Here is a 15000-nt window from a genome sequence, read left to right as displayed (position 1 = left end):
CCAGACCTAGAGATGCTCTCTCATAACAATATTTTCCCACTTGATTGGGCAACGTGAGCTGACCCAGAGGGAAGAGGGAGAATTCAATGCTTTTACTATACGGTTCTTTCCAGAGCTGGTTTTGCTTTCATTAGTGCCGAAGTGATGTACTCAATAAAGTTTTACATTAAGAGATCGGAACATCTGGAAGATGTTTGCTCGGTTGGGTTCATCAGTCGGAACCTTGACAGAAGCAAAATAATCATTATTAATGTAATTAACTGTTACAGTTACTATAATAAAGGCATGAGTTATAAATATAAGGAATAACAAAGAGTATTCAACTCTCTTAAGTGGGAGAAGAATCCCCCCTACCCCAATTTAAGTGTCTGATTCAATTTTGAAAGATTTTGTTTTTCCCAGAAGCATCCCGTTCAATCTGATTTACATTTTTCGATTAATCTGGGGAAAGGCCATCTTTGCCCAGACGAGCAATTGTCAACTCCATGAACTGCGTCCAAATCGTTTCAAACAGAATCAAAGACCCTGGCTGTCAATCAACCAGCTGATGACAGTTCCTTCTAATGATGGGTGAGACAATTTGAGCTTAATGGCCTTCATATAAATCGAGAGCTGCCTTGCCGATTGATGAAGCAACAGGTATGAGAGAACATGGCAACCTTCATGAGAACGGGGCCTGGGCTCCCACAGCCCATATAGTTTAACAGCCTCAGGCTTAAAAACATTTTTCCCCCAACACGTAGAGTTGGCCCTACTCAACCCAGCAGCCTCCCTCTTTAAATGAGGAGCCAGACTCCGCTCCTCCACTTTTTCTTAATTAATAGCCTAAAGCTAAGTTTCCCAATCACAGAGAGGGAGGCCTATTAAAACAGTGTTTCAGTGTAGCAAGAACACCATAATTGCCCAGGTGGGAATGGCCTTCACCGACAAGGAGACACTAACAAGTTTGGGATCTTAATTGTCCCCAAGAGCAGCTAAAGATTTCACGGCAGCTTAAGAGGGCTATTCCCTGCAAATCTTTCCTGCTTCAACCTATCAAAGAGGTTCTTCCTCAGTAGCAAGGGAAACCATTTTTTATTTTATTTTTTTTTGGGGGGGGGGAAAGAAAAAAAATACAAAATGGGTTCCCGTAGATCTTGAAACAATTCCCTGGATGATTCAGTAAGAGCAACAGGAGACATTCTCCACCTAATTAGCCCAGAACCACATGGAGGTAAAGGTAAAGGTTCCCCTGCACGTGCGTGCTCGTCGTTTCTGACTCTAGGGGCCGGTGCTCATCTCCGTTTCAAAGCCAAAGAGCCAGCGCTTGTCCGAGGACGTCTCCGTGCTCATGTGGCCGGCATGACTAGACGCCAAATCCAAATAAAGTCTCGGGCCAGTTCAGCCCCACTCCTGTTTGTGAGTGGTCCATGGTGTTCTCTGAGCCTGCTTGTTTTCTTGCAGATGTTTAGGTAACATCGTCAACGCTGATAATGTTACCTAGTTGGGTAATGAAATGTCTGCAAGAAAATAACCAAGTTCAGAGAATACCAAGGATCCCACAGCCCTCCTCCTCCTCCTCCTCTCCACAAACCCCACTCCCTTTCTTGCACTGATGATGTTATCTAGTTGGGTCATGAAACATCTGCAAGAAAACCACCAAGCTCAGAGAGCACCAAGGACCACATAGTCCTCCTCTTCCTCCTCCTCCTCCTCCTCCTCCTCCTCCTCTTCCTCCACTTCTCCCTTTCCACAGACCCTATTCCCTTCTAGCACTGATGATATTACCTAGTTTGGGTGATGAAACATCTGCAAGAAAACCACCAAGCTCAGAGAGCACCAAGGACCCCTCATTTCAATGCTGAGCTACAAAGATTCTTCTTTATTGTTTCTGGCATGGTCTAATCCATGTAGTTTTCTTGGCAATCATATGGACATAGTTCACCATCACCTTCTTCCAATATATTTTTCATCCTTTTGCCCGTAAAATATTGCATACGGTGTTCTTCGTCACATTCCGGCCCACAAATCTTAAAAGGTCTCCCAGTTACCTAATTTGAATAACTTTTTGTGGCTAATTTAATTACCCCTGGCCTGCAAACTAACAGACAGCTGTTAGAAAAATGGTTATTGCATTATTAATCCGCTTCAATAATTTCCTATTAAAACTATACTGTTAATAATTTTTCTCCCTGTATTTCTTCCTTCTTAATTAGTCTTTTTAAAACTTTGAAGGAATATTCTCTCCGTGCTAAATGGCAGTGTCGGGGAAATTACATTTTATTTTATTTTTTGATTGAATTCTTCCGTGATAGACTAGCAAATAAGACGGTGGAGTTGTTAATTATTGTCAGGGTTTCTCACAATGCCTACTAATGGGGCAGTCAATCTCTATGTTGATTCCCAGAATATAAATGGAGCCTTTTTTTTTTTTTATATCGACATGTTTACCGAGGGATGCCCAGGAAACCTACTAGAAACCGTGAACTGCTCATTTTCTCACAACATCTGTTTGGCCATCAGGTGAGATATTAAATGTTGGATTCAGGAACAAGGTGGATTTTTCAAAAAAAAAAAAGAGAGAGAGAGAGAGATGCAGGCATGAGTTTAAACAGAATTGTCAATGACCCCAGACCACTTCAAGATGGGGAAATATGCGTGAGCATTCTTGGCCTAAGATGTCCATGTATTTGGATGGCTGATCTGATCCAGATCTAAAAGGGCAGACTTTATGGACCAATAGGTCTTTTCCTGCTGTCAGTGTTCTAAAGGTAAAGGTAAAGGTTCCCCCGCACATGCGTGCTCGTCGTTTCCGACTCTAGGGGCCGGTGCTCATCTCCGTTTCAAAGCCAAAGAGCCCGCGCTTGTCGGAGGACGTCTCCGTGGTCATGTGGCCGGCATGACTAGATGCCAAAGGTGCATGGAACGCTGTTACCTTCCCACCGTAGTGGTCCCTATTTTTCTACTTGCATTTTTACGTGCTTTCGAACTGCTAGGTTGGCAGAAGCTGGGACGAGTAACAGGCGCTCGCTCTGTTACGCGGCACTCGGGATTCAACCCGCCAAACTGCCGACCTTCTGATCGACAAGCTCAGCGTCCTAACCCACTGAGCCACCGCGTCCCTTGTCAGTGTTCTAGGTTTCTATAATTAGACGGTTGCGGCCACTGTCTCTGTTATTCCCTCCACTATCTTGAATTTTGAATCCTCTGTGGACTCCACTGATCCGGCACTTTAATCCCTCTAAGGGAAGACAGGGTGACACTCCTCAAAATCCACAGGCAGCCCTTGCTGCTTGAACAAACAATATGCTTAAAGGATCAATATCTCCACGAAGAGATTTGCCATTAATTTCTAAGAATTACCCCTAATTCCTGCGGAGGCGATCTCCTTCACATTAATTCACTACACCCTTCGTCTCTTGCGCCGTGGGGAGAGCCCAAAGCAATTAGAGAGAGAAACACCACCCCCCCCCCCACCTTCCAGGTCAGCAAATCCTCATTTGCACAGACCTTGGCATGGATTTAAATCAGGCTTTAATCCCATCGAAAGGGGCGGGAGGGGGTGGTGGGGTAAGGCAGAAATGTGATGGCTTCATCCGGGCTTCTAATCCATCTTCTCAATGGCTACACTGAGACAAATGTTTAAATCGGTTCCCGCAACATCTCATTTGTCAATGCACTGGGCCATCAATACACCTGATGGAACATACGTGCTATGACACAACGAAGCGACGACGGGTAACAGGTAAGCAAACTTGAGATGCTGGGCAAACACAACCACAAATTTTGACGGAGAACCAGCTAAGCGTGTCAGGGGAGCACAGATAATGGATGTATTTTCTTCACATTCTAGATTTCCCAAGCGCCTGGCGCCACGGGAAACCTTTCAGTTGCCCTTAATTCCTTTGTCTGCAAAGCAGTAACAGATCTGCTGTCTTGTACAATCCAGGCTGAGGCTATGGCAGAGATAAAAGAGCTCCTTCAAAGCTCAAGTCACACTAGAAATATTCAATTATTTTTTTTTCCTTCTTCTTCTTCTTCCTTGTCACATTTTCTTTCAAGCAGGCTCAAATGAGTTGACAGCAAAGAAATAACTTTCTGCTGCCATTGTGTCTATTTCTTTACTCACTGCTAGGGCTCGTCTCTGGGAATAAGAAGAGAAGAGAAGCCAAAGAGGCTGCAAATTATGGAAAAATATAATTTCCTTTTTTTTTTTTTTAGCTAACTTGCTATCAAGCGTGCCGTCTTCCCTGCATCTGCTATTTCCCAATCTGGGGGGAAAAAAAACCACGAGTTTCCTTCTTCTCTTATAATGGGGTTGAATGGAAGAGAAGAAAGCCAGAGAGAATGCAGATCAAGTCAAATCAAATCAAATCAAATCAAGTCAGGTCAGGTCAGATCAGATCAGATCAGATCAAATCAAATCTTGATTACATTCATAGATCAGCACATATCAGAGGAACAATTAAGCAGCTAAAGTCCCAAAGATGCTTTCACGAGGTAGTTGGACTTTCTTGTTTTTCTTTGAAGACATTTCTGTCCAAAATGCAGTCCATCTGCATTTCAAAAGACAAAGCCTACTCTTTCCAAGACAGCAAAGTCCACATTTTGGACTGGAGAGGACCACTGGTTTGAAAGAGGGGTCAAAGAGGCCATCTATTTCAAAACTGAACAGCCCTCTCTTAACAAAGGGGGAGCGATAAGACATCATCTATTTCATTTCTACAACGCAGCCCTTTCAGCGGTTCCAAGAAGACTCCAGACCCATTGGCATTACTCAGGTGACCCTGAGGACAGAGAAAAAAAACCTCCAAGTGGCCTCAACGACTCTCTAAAAGAATGCAAATGACCAGCGCTCTGCAAGGAGTATAAATCCTTCCCTTCCCCCACCATCCAGTCAGAGCTGAAGAAGCTTCTTGGATGAGAAGCGAAACGCCTTCAAAGGAAAAATGAGAAAGTCCAGTTGCCTCCTGAAAAAGCATCTGGATGACTTGAGAATCTCCACAAACATTAAGCATCTAAGGCCACATTGTTGTGATTCAGGGTCAGCCTGTGGGTTCGGCATTTGGGTCGGATGACTCAGAGGAGGAGGAGCGGGGTGTTGGAGAGGTTGCTGAGCAGGTTGGAGAGCTTGCTGATGAGAGCCCTCAGCCAGGCCCCTCCCACGTGGTCACGACGCAGACCCAGCTGTGTGAGCCTGACAGCGTGGATGAAGATGACCCACAGCTGGCCCTGTTCAAGGACGCCCGACGCAGGAGGCAGTCAATCAGGAGTAAACAGAGGAAGGCAATGGGGCACCTCGGAAGGAGGCAGAGAGAAGCCACGCCCTGAACTGTATAAAAGGGGAATGCGTGGGAGGGCTGGTTTGCTGAAGGCAACAGCTTGAATAGCTCCTGTTTCATGGTTCGTGTTTGCTCTCTTTGCTCTGTTTATGTTTTTATGTTAATAAATTTGGCAGGCTTAGTTCCAGCTTCTTGCCTTCTTGTAAAAGGGGTTGTCCCTGCCTTATCTGCAGGGCTGGTAGCAGGCTGGTACAGAACACACATTATAACCGAGTCCAGAGAGACTTTACCATTGCATGAGCAGGGAGAAGCACTGAATCAAACTTGACTGACCTCAAAAGGGTCTAGGATAACTCACCACGGCTAGCTCGCCGTGGCCATCTCTACACAGACAAGTCGCCACAGAACAACTTGCTGGTGCCAAGTTGTCACGGGACAACTCACCTCGCAACAAGCTCAACGCGATAAATGTCACCCATGCTTCCGACATTGTTCTCATTTTCATCCATTTCTACAAAAATGGAAATCACGTCGAAGAGACAGCGGTGGGTAACGTTTTTGGGGTGTTGAGTTATCCCACGTGGAATGATCCCACAGTGAGTTGTCTCATGGCAAGTTGGCCTTGACGAGCTGGCCACGGCGAGTTGACTACAGTGGGTGGTCCCACTCTGTCTCAAAAAGCTAAACCGAGTTATGTTTGGTTAGCATTGGGAAGGGAGACTTCCAGAAGATCCCAGGAAAGCAGGCCAGAAAAGGGAAGCCACAATAGGCAGCAGGATCCAAGAGCGAAGAAAACTCTGAGTACGTTGCCGTCAGGTCTTAAGAGAGAACTCCTCGTCCTTCCGACATTGCCCATCTCTGCTGTACACCCTCCAGATATTGCAGCTGCATTTAGCATATAAAAAGTTAAAGTCTTGGGATACTGTCACTTCACTGTCTATCCAAATATGCCTATCCAGTGATTTATTTTCTTTTATGGCTGAAGTACTTGGAGGCTACCATCTGCCAGCCAGCAGAAGATAAGCAAAACTCGACACAGTTCTATTACCAACGGATGCAAAGCGAGGCTATTATCCAACTGCTGTGTCTCTGGAAAAAAAAAAGAGGAACTGAATTTTGAGGAGCAAAATTCAATCGATGCCCGAATCCCACTGAGCATCTCACAATATTTGCTTGGAACGCCTACACCAACTTTCTCCAAAATTGCGTTCTCCAGATGAGCCGGAAGAAACCCAGTTCTCATTTATCGAATTAGAGCTAGCCTCTCTGTGGGCTCCATGCAGATTCCCTCACCGGATCTGGATAAAAGGCTAGGAATGAAAACCAGGGTTCACACAACCAAGCAGAAAAAAATGACGGAAGGAGAGAGAGAGAGAGAGAGAGAGAGAGAGAGAGAGAGAGAGAGAGAGAGAGAGAGAGAGAGAGAGAGAGAGAGAGAGAAACAACAACCACTGTTCAGTTTCTCCGTGAACTGTTTCCATGCTTCTTTCAGCCTCCTCTCCTTGAGTCATCTTCACTGCCACACTGAATTGCTTCTAAATAGTTCACCTGAACTGGTCCTCTTAGCATCCAAGAACAGGCCTGAACAAAAGCCTGCGTTATAAAAAAAAATCAAAATAAAAAGAAACCACTTGGCAAATTCTTCCCTGTTTAACAAAGGGCGTCGGGAGGAATTCTTCCCTAAAGTGGTACTGAAAGCAGATTGTTATTCATCTCAGCTGCCCTTGAGTGAAGATCAAAGCTCTGCTCCAAATATCTTCATTAAAACAGGAAGGCCATGGCGTGACCTGTTCTTCTGAGAGTTATAAAAATGCCTACAATAGAAGAGGCTTAGCAATCTTCCTCCATTAAACTCTAAGGAAAGAATGACCCCGCCTGGGCAAAGGTGTCAGGCTAATCAGAGGTCGGGGTGGGGTGGGGTGGGACACACACAAAAAAAGGGTTCCAGTCAAGCTCTCTCTCTCTCTATATATATATATATAAAGGTAAAGGTAAAGGTTCCCCCGCACATGCGTGCTAGTCGTTTCCGACTCTAGGGGCCGGTGCTCATCTCCGTTTCAAAGCCGAAGAGCCAGCGCTTGTCCGAGGACGTCTCCGTGGTCATGTGGCCGGCATGACTAGACGCCAAAGGCGCACGGAGCGCTGTTACCTTCCCACCGGAGTGGTCCCTATTTTTCTACTTGCATTTTTACGTGCTTTCGAACTGCTAGGTTGGCAGAAGCTGGGACGAGTAACAGGCGCTCACTCTGCTACGCGGCACTCGGGATTCGACCCGCCAAACTGCCGACCTTCTGATCGACAAGCTCAGCGTCCTAACCCACTCAGCCACCGCGTCCCTATATATATATATACATTTTTTTTAAAAGAAAGAAAATAGAAGGTGGCCATTAGTAGATTACACATGAACAAAAAAAATGATGCCCTGAGAGTTGAGGTGTCCTGACTCAGAAAGAAAATGATCTAGTTCATAGAACAGGATAAACCCCCCCACACAGACACAAAAAGAATTGTTAAACAATCAAGAATGTGGTCAAAAGATTCTCCAGTGTTGATGGTCAAGCTGGAAGAGCTATTTGAGCCTCCAGAATCAGAATCAGAATAGCGCTGGAAGGGACCTTGGAGGTCTTCTAGTCCAGCCCCCTGCTCAAGCAGGAGTCCCTATATCATTTCAGACAAGTGGCTGTCTGCAAACCCAACTCCCTTCTAGCACTGATGATGTCACCTAGTTTGGTAACGAAATGTCTGCAAGAAAACCATCCAGCTCAGAGAGCGCCAAGGACCCCACAGTCCCCCTCCTCTTCCTCCTCCTCCTCCTCCTCCTCCCAGCAAACTCCACTCCCTTTTAACACTGATGATGTAATTTAGAGAAAGCCACTAAGCTCAGAGAGCACCAAGGACCCTACACTCCTCCTCCTCTTCCTCCTCCTCCTCTTCCTACCCCTCCTCCTCCTCCTCCTCCTCCTCCTCCTCCTCCTCCTCCACAAAGCCCACTCCCTTCTAGCACTGATGACGTGATTTAGTTGGGTCATGAAATGTCTGCAAGAAAACAACCAAGCTCAGAGAGCCTCAAGGACCCCGCATACTTCCTTTCCCAGAGGTCGCCTGTTAACTATTTCTCAGCTATTATGAATCGTTTGTATTGACATGTTTTGGACAGCGCTGAGTGAGTTTCCTTCGCTCCTTCGTGAAAGAAGTTTTAAATATGAACTTAAGGGACTTTTAAAAAGTTACAATTGCACTCAGGGTCCAGATGGATTGGAAATAAGATGTTGAAATTAATTGTGAGAATCCTTTCTGTGGGAAATTCTTGCAATACTCAAAAGAAACACACAGTAGGATGAAACTTTGAAGGTTGGACACTAGAGGGAACCAAAAGGAATTAAAATATTATACCTGTACCGGGTATAGTTTGCTAGAAGACACAATCAAGCTCCCCACCCAATAATAGCTGTCAATTATGGGATGCTTATTTAAATACATAAAGCAATTGTTGGCTTGAGAAACAGAATTATTGCATCTAGATATGGTAAAGCACAGTTTTGAAGAAGGGAGATAAATGCTGAGGTCCAGACTGAGGCCTACACAACAACTATAAAAAAAGGCAGTTGCGATTGTGATTGTTTTTACGATGAGGAAGATGAAAAAAGAAGAGGAAGAAGAAGAAGAGGAGAAAATAAATGCTGTGCCAGGACAAGCAGCTCAAGTTCTAATGCTAGCATTAGATCAATCTTTCATTCCGGAGATATTTGTAGAAGCATTCATAATTTCACATCAAATATTTATTCCTACATTTATTAAATTCTGAATAATTCAGCACTTGCTGCGTGTCACAGTGAGGCTCGGTTGAACGTTCTCGACTGGCTGTATCTGGATCTCCAGCTCATCCCTTCCAAAAGCGGGATGTTCTTGAGAAGATGATGTTTTTCCATGAGTTAGAGAACATTTTTAGAAAAAAAAACCTATGTCTTCATGAATGACGATTTGTCAGTTATCTCTTTGATTTACCTTGTCTATTTTTCTGTTAGGGATGCATGCCCCCAGTTAATTTTTTTTAATAATAGTGTACAAAAAAAGAAGGAAAAAGTGGTCCATTAACTTTAATATTTAACATGTAGGATCCATCCTGGCTGAGTGGTGAGAGAAAAGAAAAACACAATAAATTCTCCTCCCCTTTTATAAATGTGTGTGTGCATGTAGATAGATAGATAGATAGATAGATAGATAGATAGATAGATAGATAGATAGATAGATAGATAGATAGAATATAGATAGATAGATAGAATATACAGATAGAATATAGATAGAAGATAGATGATAGATAGAATATACAGATAGAACAGAGGTCTTCAAACTTGGCCCTTTTATGACTTGTGGACTTCAACTCCCAGAATTCCTCAGCCAGCATGTCTGGCTGAGGAATTCTGGGAGTTGAAGTCCACAAGTCATAAAAGGGCCAAGTTTGAAGACCCCTGAAGAAGATAGATAGATAGATAGATAGATAGATAGATAGATAGATAGATAGATAGATAGATAGATAGATATAGAGATAGAGATAGAGATAGAGATAGATATAGAAGATAGATAGATAGATAGATAGATAGATAGATAGATAGAATATAGATAGATAGAATATACAGATAGAATATAGATAGAAGATAGATGATAGATAGAATATACAGATAGAATATAGATAGATAGTAGATAGATAGAAGATAGATAGATAGATAGATAGATAGATAGATAGATAGATAGATAGATAGATAGATACATAGATAGATACATAGATACATAGAGATAGATAGACAGAGACAGAGATAGATAGATAGATAGATAGATAGATAGATAGATAGATAGATAGATAGATAGATAGATAGATAGAATATAGATAGATAGAATATACAGATAGAAGATAGATAGAAGATAGATGATAGATAGAATATACAGATAGAATATAGATAGATAATAGATAGATAGATAGATAGATAGATAGATAGATAGATAGATAGATAGATAGATAGATAGATAGATAGATAGATGGATGGATGGATGGATGGATGGATGGAGATGGAGATGGAGAGATAGACACATATATGAAAAAAGAAGAAAAAGCAGCTGAACTAAACATTACACTAGTCTTCAAATCCCTCTATTAATGCTCCCAGTTATGTGCTTTATGGAATGGACAAAGCTGAACTCAGTCTAAAGTAGAAGATCTAAATTATTGCCTGAGATACCGGAACATTCCACACATTTCCAGAGCAGCTAGAGAGTCTTCCAGCTGAGTGAACATTAGCACGAATATGAAAGAACCCAAAAAGAGCTTAGCAAACAAATCTGGCTTGTTTTTCAAGTAGCCAGAGAAACTTACAGTTGAAGCGGCACCTCCTTCAGTATTGAGTATCTCAGCTACCACAGAGCTGAGACCTTTTCAACCCCAAGAGTTGAGGAAGGACCTTCTTACCTTACATCTGCTGGGTCCTCAGTCACAAGGACATCCGTCTTGCAGCTGGCCAACGGATTGATTGAAAGCTCCACCGGTGGAACCACAAAACTTTTGCTCACAGGAAGCCAAAGACCTTGGCCCAGGCTGTAGGTAGACCTTCAAAAAAGAAGACACATGAGAGCAGAAGACCAAGAACAATGCCAGTTTGAGAATGTTGGACTTTCTGGTTCCAAGACTCAGCACAGAATCTCAAAATGTGAAGTCATAGGAAACTGACCAAAGAGAGAAGCAACCTGGAATTAAGGAGAAACTTCCTAACAGTGAGGACAATCAACTGGTGGAACAGCTTGCCTCCAGAAATCGTGGGCGCTCCATCACTGGAGATTTTTGAGAAGAGACTGTCTGAGATGGTAGAATGTTCTCCTGCTTGAGCAGGGGGCTAGACTACAAGACCTCCAAGGTCCCATTCTATTCTATTCTATTCTATTCTATTCTATTCTATTCTATTCTATTCTATTCTATTCTATTCTATTCTATTCTATTCTATTCTATTCTATTCTATTCTATTCTATTCTATTCTACTCTATTCTATTCTTTCTATTTCTATTTCTACTCTACTCTACTCTACTCTACTCTACTCTACTCTACTCTACTCTATACTCTATTCTATTCTATTCTATTCTATTCTATTCTATTCTATTCTATTCTATTCTATTCTATTCTATTCTATTCTATTCTATTCTATTCTGTTCTATTCTATCCTATTTATATTTCTACTCTACTCTACTCTACTCTACTCTGCTCTATTCTATCATTTCTATTTCTATTTCTATTTCTATTTCTATTTCTATTTCTATTTCTATTCTACTCTATTCCTATTCCTATTCCTATTCCTATTCTACTCTACTCTACTCTACTCTACTCTACTCTACTCTACTCTACTCTACTCTACTCTACTCTACTCTACTCTACTAAATAAATAAATAAATAAATTCTATCCTTTCTATTTCTATTTCTACTCTACTCTATTCTCCTCCTCATCTCCATTAACCCCACCCCCTCCCTGATGATGCTACCTAGTCAGGTCATGAAATGTCTGCAAGAAAACAACCATGGTCACAGATCACTAAGGACCCCACAATAACCTCTGGCCTCGAACTGCTCACCCAAACCAAGAAAGGATAGACAGACAGCAAAATCTGAACCTAACCGATTGCATGACTCACCTAAGAATTTTCTCAGGAGCTTGTTCACCGGTCACCAAATCATAGCCTCTTTCCAGAGTGGTGTATGGCCAGGGGCTGGTGGAAGCAAACCAAAGGTAGAAGCAGTCATTCATTAGACACGGGAGGGGTGGAATTTAAAAACAGAAGCAGCGAGAAGCAAATCCATTTCCTTCTTAATAACAACATTACTCAGTGTCACATCATTTTCTCATCTTCGGGCCAAAATAGCTTATTATCCTTTCTTTTATTCCTTCTCCATAATTATGCTATTTATTTATGGCATTCTAATGCATTGGCAGCTTATCTATATTTAATTATATTTATTGTCCTGCTCAAGCCTTATAGCTCTTGTTGATGGATTGATAGATTAAGATGGTATTGAAATACAATTTCAAGGCTCTCCTCACCCCCCCCTCCCCTGCTAAAGTGGCTTGCTGCTGTTTAACTTTTAATGGTTTCCTGAGACTTCAGAATTGACATTAAGCAGAGCCTCGGTCCATGTAAATCAGAACAATTGTCGGTGGCATTCAAATAGATCCTTTGCTGACTAGCTGGGGAAAGGGCAGCCTTGAAGCCAAGATTCCTAGCTTGCAACTTTGTGTACTAGCTTTGAGCATTGAGCTACAGCCCTTGTGTAATTCCTTTGCTCCCGAAGCCAATCTTTCATAAATACAGATTTAATGCATTATTTATACTTAAATCTCCTTCTGGAAAGGGGATTTCAAGGGAGCTAAACCCAGGCAAACAATGTGGTATTACTTGCACCCTTGAACAACCCCCAAAGGCAAGGCTACACAACATCAAAACATGGTTAATTAAAGACCTCATCCATTTGAAATGTCCTGATGCGTGCAATCTTGGTTAACCACCAGTTTTTGAATTTCTGATTTCTGGGAGGAATAGTCAACCCTTGGCTCCGTTTCCAGGCCTGGGGTTGAAGTTTGTCACTGTTTAACGGTCCCTGTTTTGCTTGATACATTTGGTTAGCAGCGTATTTTAGCCTAAGATGCCTGTTGATTAAATGTTTCCTGCTGGGTTGTGTGTTTTTTTTTTTAAACGGTTGGTGTTTTTTCGATAAGAAATGTTTGTAAACAAGCAAACCCACTTGGATAGACATTGGATACGCAGTACTCCAGGTGTGGCCTTACCAAGTCTTTATTTGTATCGCTTTATAAAGCCTTAGTAAGGCCACACCTGGAATATTGCACCCAGTTTGGGTCACCACGTTACAGAAAAGATGCTGAGACTTTGGAAAAATTGCAAAGAAGAGCAACCAAGATGATTAAAAGCCTGGAGACTAAAACTTATGAAGAACGGTTGCAGGATTTGGGGATGGCCAGTCTAGAGAAAAGAAGGACTAGAGATGACATGATAGAAATGTTCCAATATCTCAGGGGCTGCCCCAAAGAAGAGAGAGTCAACCTATTCTCCAAAGCACCAGAAGACAGGACAAGAAACAATGGATGGAAGCTAATCAAGGAGAGAAGCAACCTGGAATTAAGGAGGAACTTCCCGACAGTCAGGACAATCCACCAGTGGAACTGCTTGCCACCAGAAGTTACGGGTTGCTTCATCACTGGGGTTTTTTTTAAAGAAGAGACTGGACAGCCATCTATCTGGAATGCTAGAGGGTCTTCCCGCTTGAGCAGGGGGCTGGACTAGAAGACCTCTAAGGTCCCTTCCAGCACTAGTCTGATTCTGAAGGCAGAATTTGGGGAGCAGGGTTGTGCACCTGATTAATCAGGACATTCTTGCTGGATTGCTATATTTTCTGGTCAGTAATACCGAAAAGTCTGGTCCCCTTGCACAAAGATGCCTCTCGAATGCTATGCTTGAAGTTGGGACTCTTAAGTCTTCCTTCCATCCCTTCCATCCTCTTTTCCCTGGAGATTCCCACCTTTTGGCCCCGCCCCAGAAGACCCTTAGCAGGCTCACCCTTCACTGTGTTCCCAGGTGTTACGGACACAAAGATGTCGATGTACAGGGTCAGGAGCATATCCTTCATGGCAGCTGCATTCACCTGGAAAGAGAGCACACACCTGAAAGTTTCAACTCCTGCTCGCATTTTTTTGGACAAGAGTTGTGCAGGTAATCCTTGACATAACCACCACAACTGGGTCCAAAGTTTCTCTTGCTAATTCACACATGTGACATGGCCAAAGTAAATCGGATGTAGTCTTGCGATTTTGGCTCCTCCTCCTCCTCTCTGCAAACCCCACTCCCTTCTAGCACTGATGATGTTACCTAGTTGGGTCACAAAATGTGCAAGAAAATCATGAAGCTCAGAAAGCACCAAGGACCCCACAATCTTCCTCCTCCTCCTCTCCGCAAACCCCACTCCCTTCTAGCACTGATGATGTTACCTAGTTGGGTCATGAAACGTCTGCAAGAAAACCACCAAGCTCAGAGAGCACCAAGGACCCCACAGTCCCTTTCCTCCTCCTCCTCCTCCTCCTCCTCCTCCTCCTCCTCCTCCTCCTCTCTACAAACCCCACTCCCTTCTAGCACTGACAATGTTACCTAGTTGGGTCATGAAACATCTGCAAGAAAACCATCAAGCTCAGAGAGCACCAAGGACCCCACAATCCTCCTCATCCTCCTCTCCACAAACCCCACTCCCTTCTAGCACTGATGATGCTACCTAGCTGGGTCATGAAACATCTGCAAGGAAACCACCAAGCTCAGAGAGCACCAAGGACCCTACCGTTCAACCCCGAGCTACGAATATTCCTTTCAAAAGGTCTGGAGCTGAAAGCTGGAAAAAAACAACAACTGGCTATAAATAAAGGCCAGTGACAAAAACCAAACCCAAATCAGGAAAAGATGGGAAATCAATACAGCTCATAAAAAACATGGAAAAAAGAAAGGAACACATTTCATTTCTGCAGCGCGTAGACGGAGAGGCGCGGGGGCAAACTCTATCAATTACACAACGTGCACAGAAAGAAAGAAAAAATAATCGATGCTTCTCGTCGTTCAGCCGAAGAAACGAATGCACCTATTTGTAGCAAACTTCCAGGAAACTCAGCCCCGGCCTGCCTAACACACACCCAAAGCAGCTACACAATGC

General features: G+C 43.2%; 1 protein-coding gene across 1 annotated transcript in view; it reads right to left on the bottom strand.

The window, feature by feature from the left end:
• The window catches only part of ASTN2 (astrotactin 2), a gene marked incomplete at its 5' end in the record, with an annotated part of 296834 nt that overhangs the window by 116970 nt on the left and 164864 nt on the right, over positions 1–15000 (bottom strand). The window contains 3 exons of the mRNA XM_081339487.1: positions 10723–10860; positions 11931–12005; positions 13866–13950. Of these exons, the coding sequence (XP_081195613.1) occupies positions 10723–10860; positions 11931–12005; positions 13866–13950 (298 nt within the window). The remainder of the gene's footprint in view (positions 1–10722; positions 10861–11930; positions 12006–13865; positions 13951–15000) is intronic.

This window comes from Vipera berus (assembly GCF_964194415.1).
Source record: "Vipera berus genome assembly, chromosome: 15".
NCBI lineage: Eukaryota > Metazoa > Chordata > Lepidosauria > Squamata > Viperidae > Vipera > Vipera berus.
Note: the sequence above shows the minus strand (reverse complement) of the source record. Positions and strands in the feature narration are given on the sequence as shown.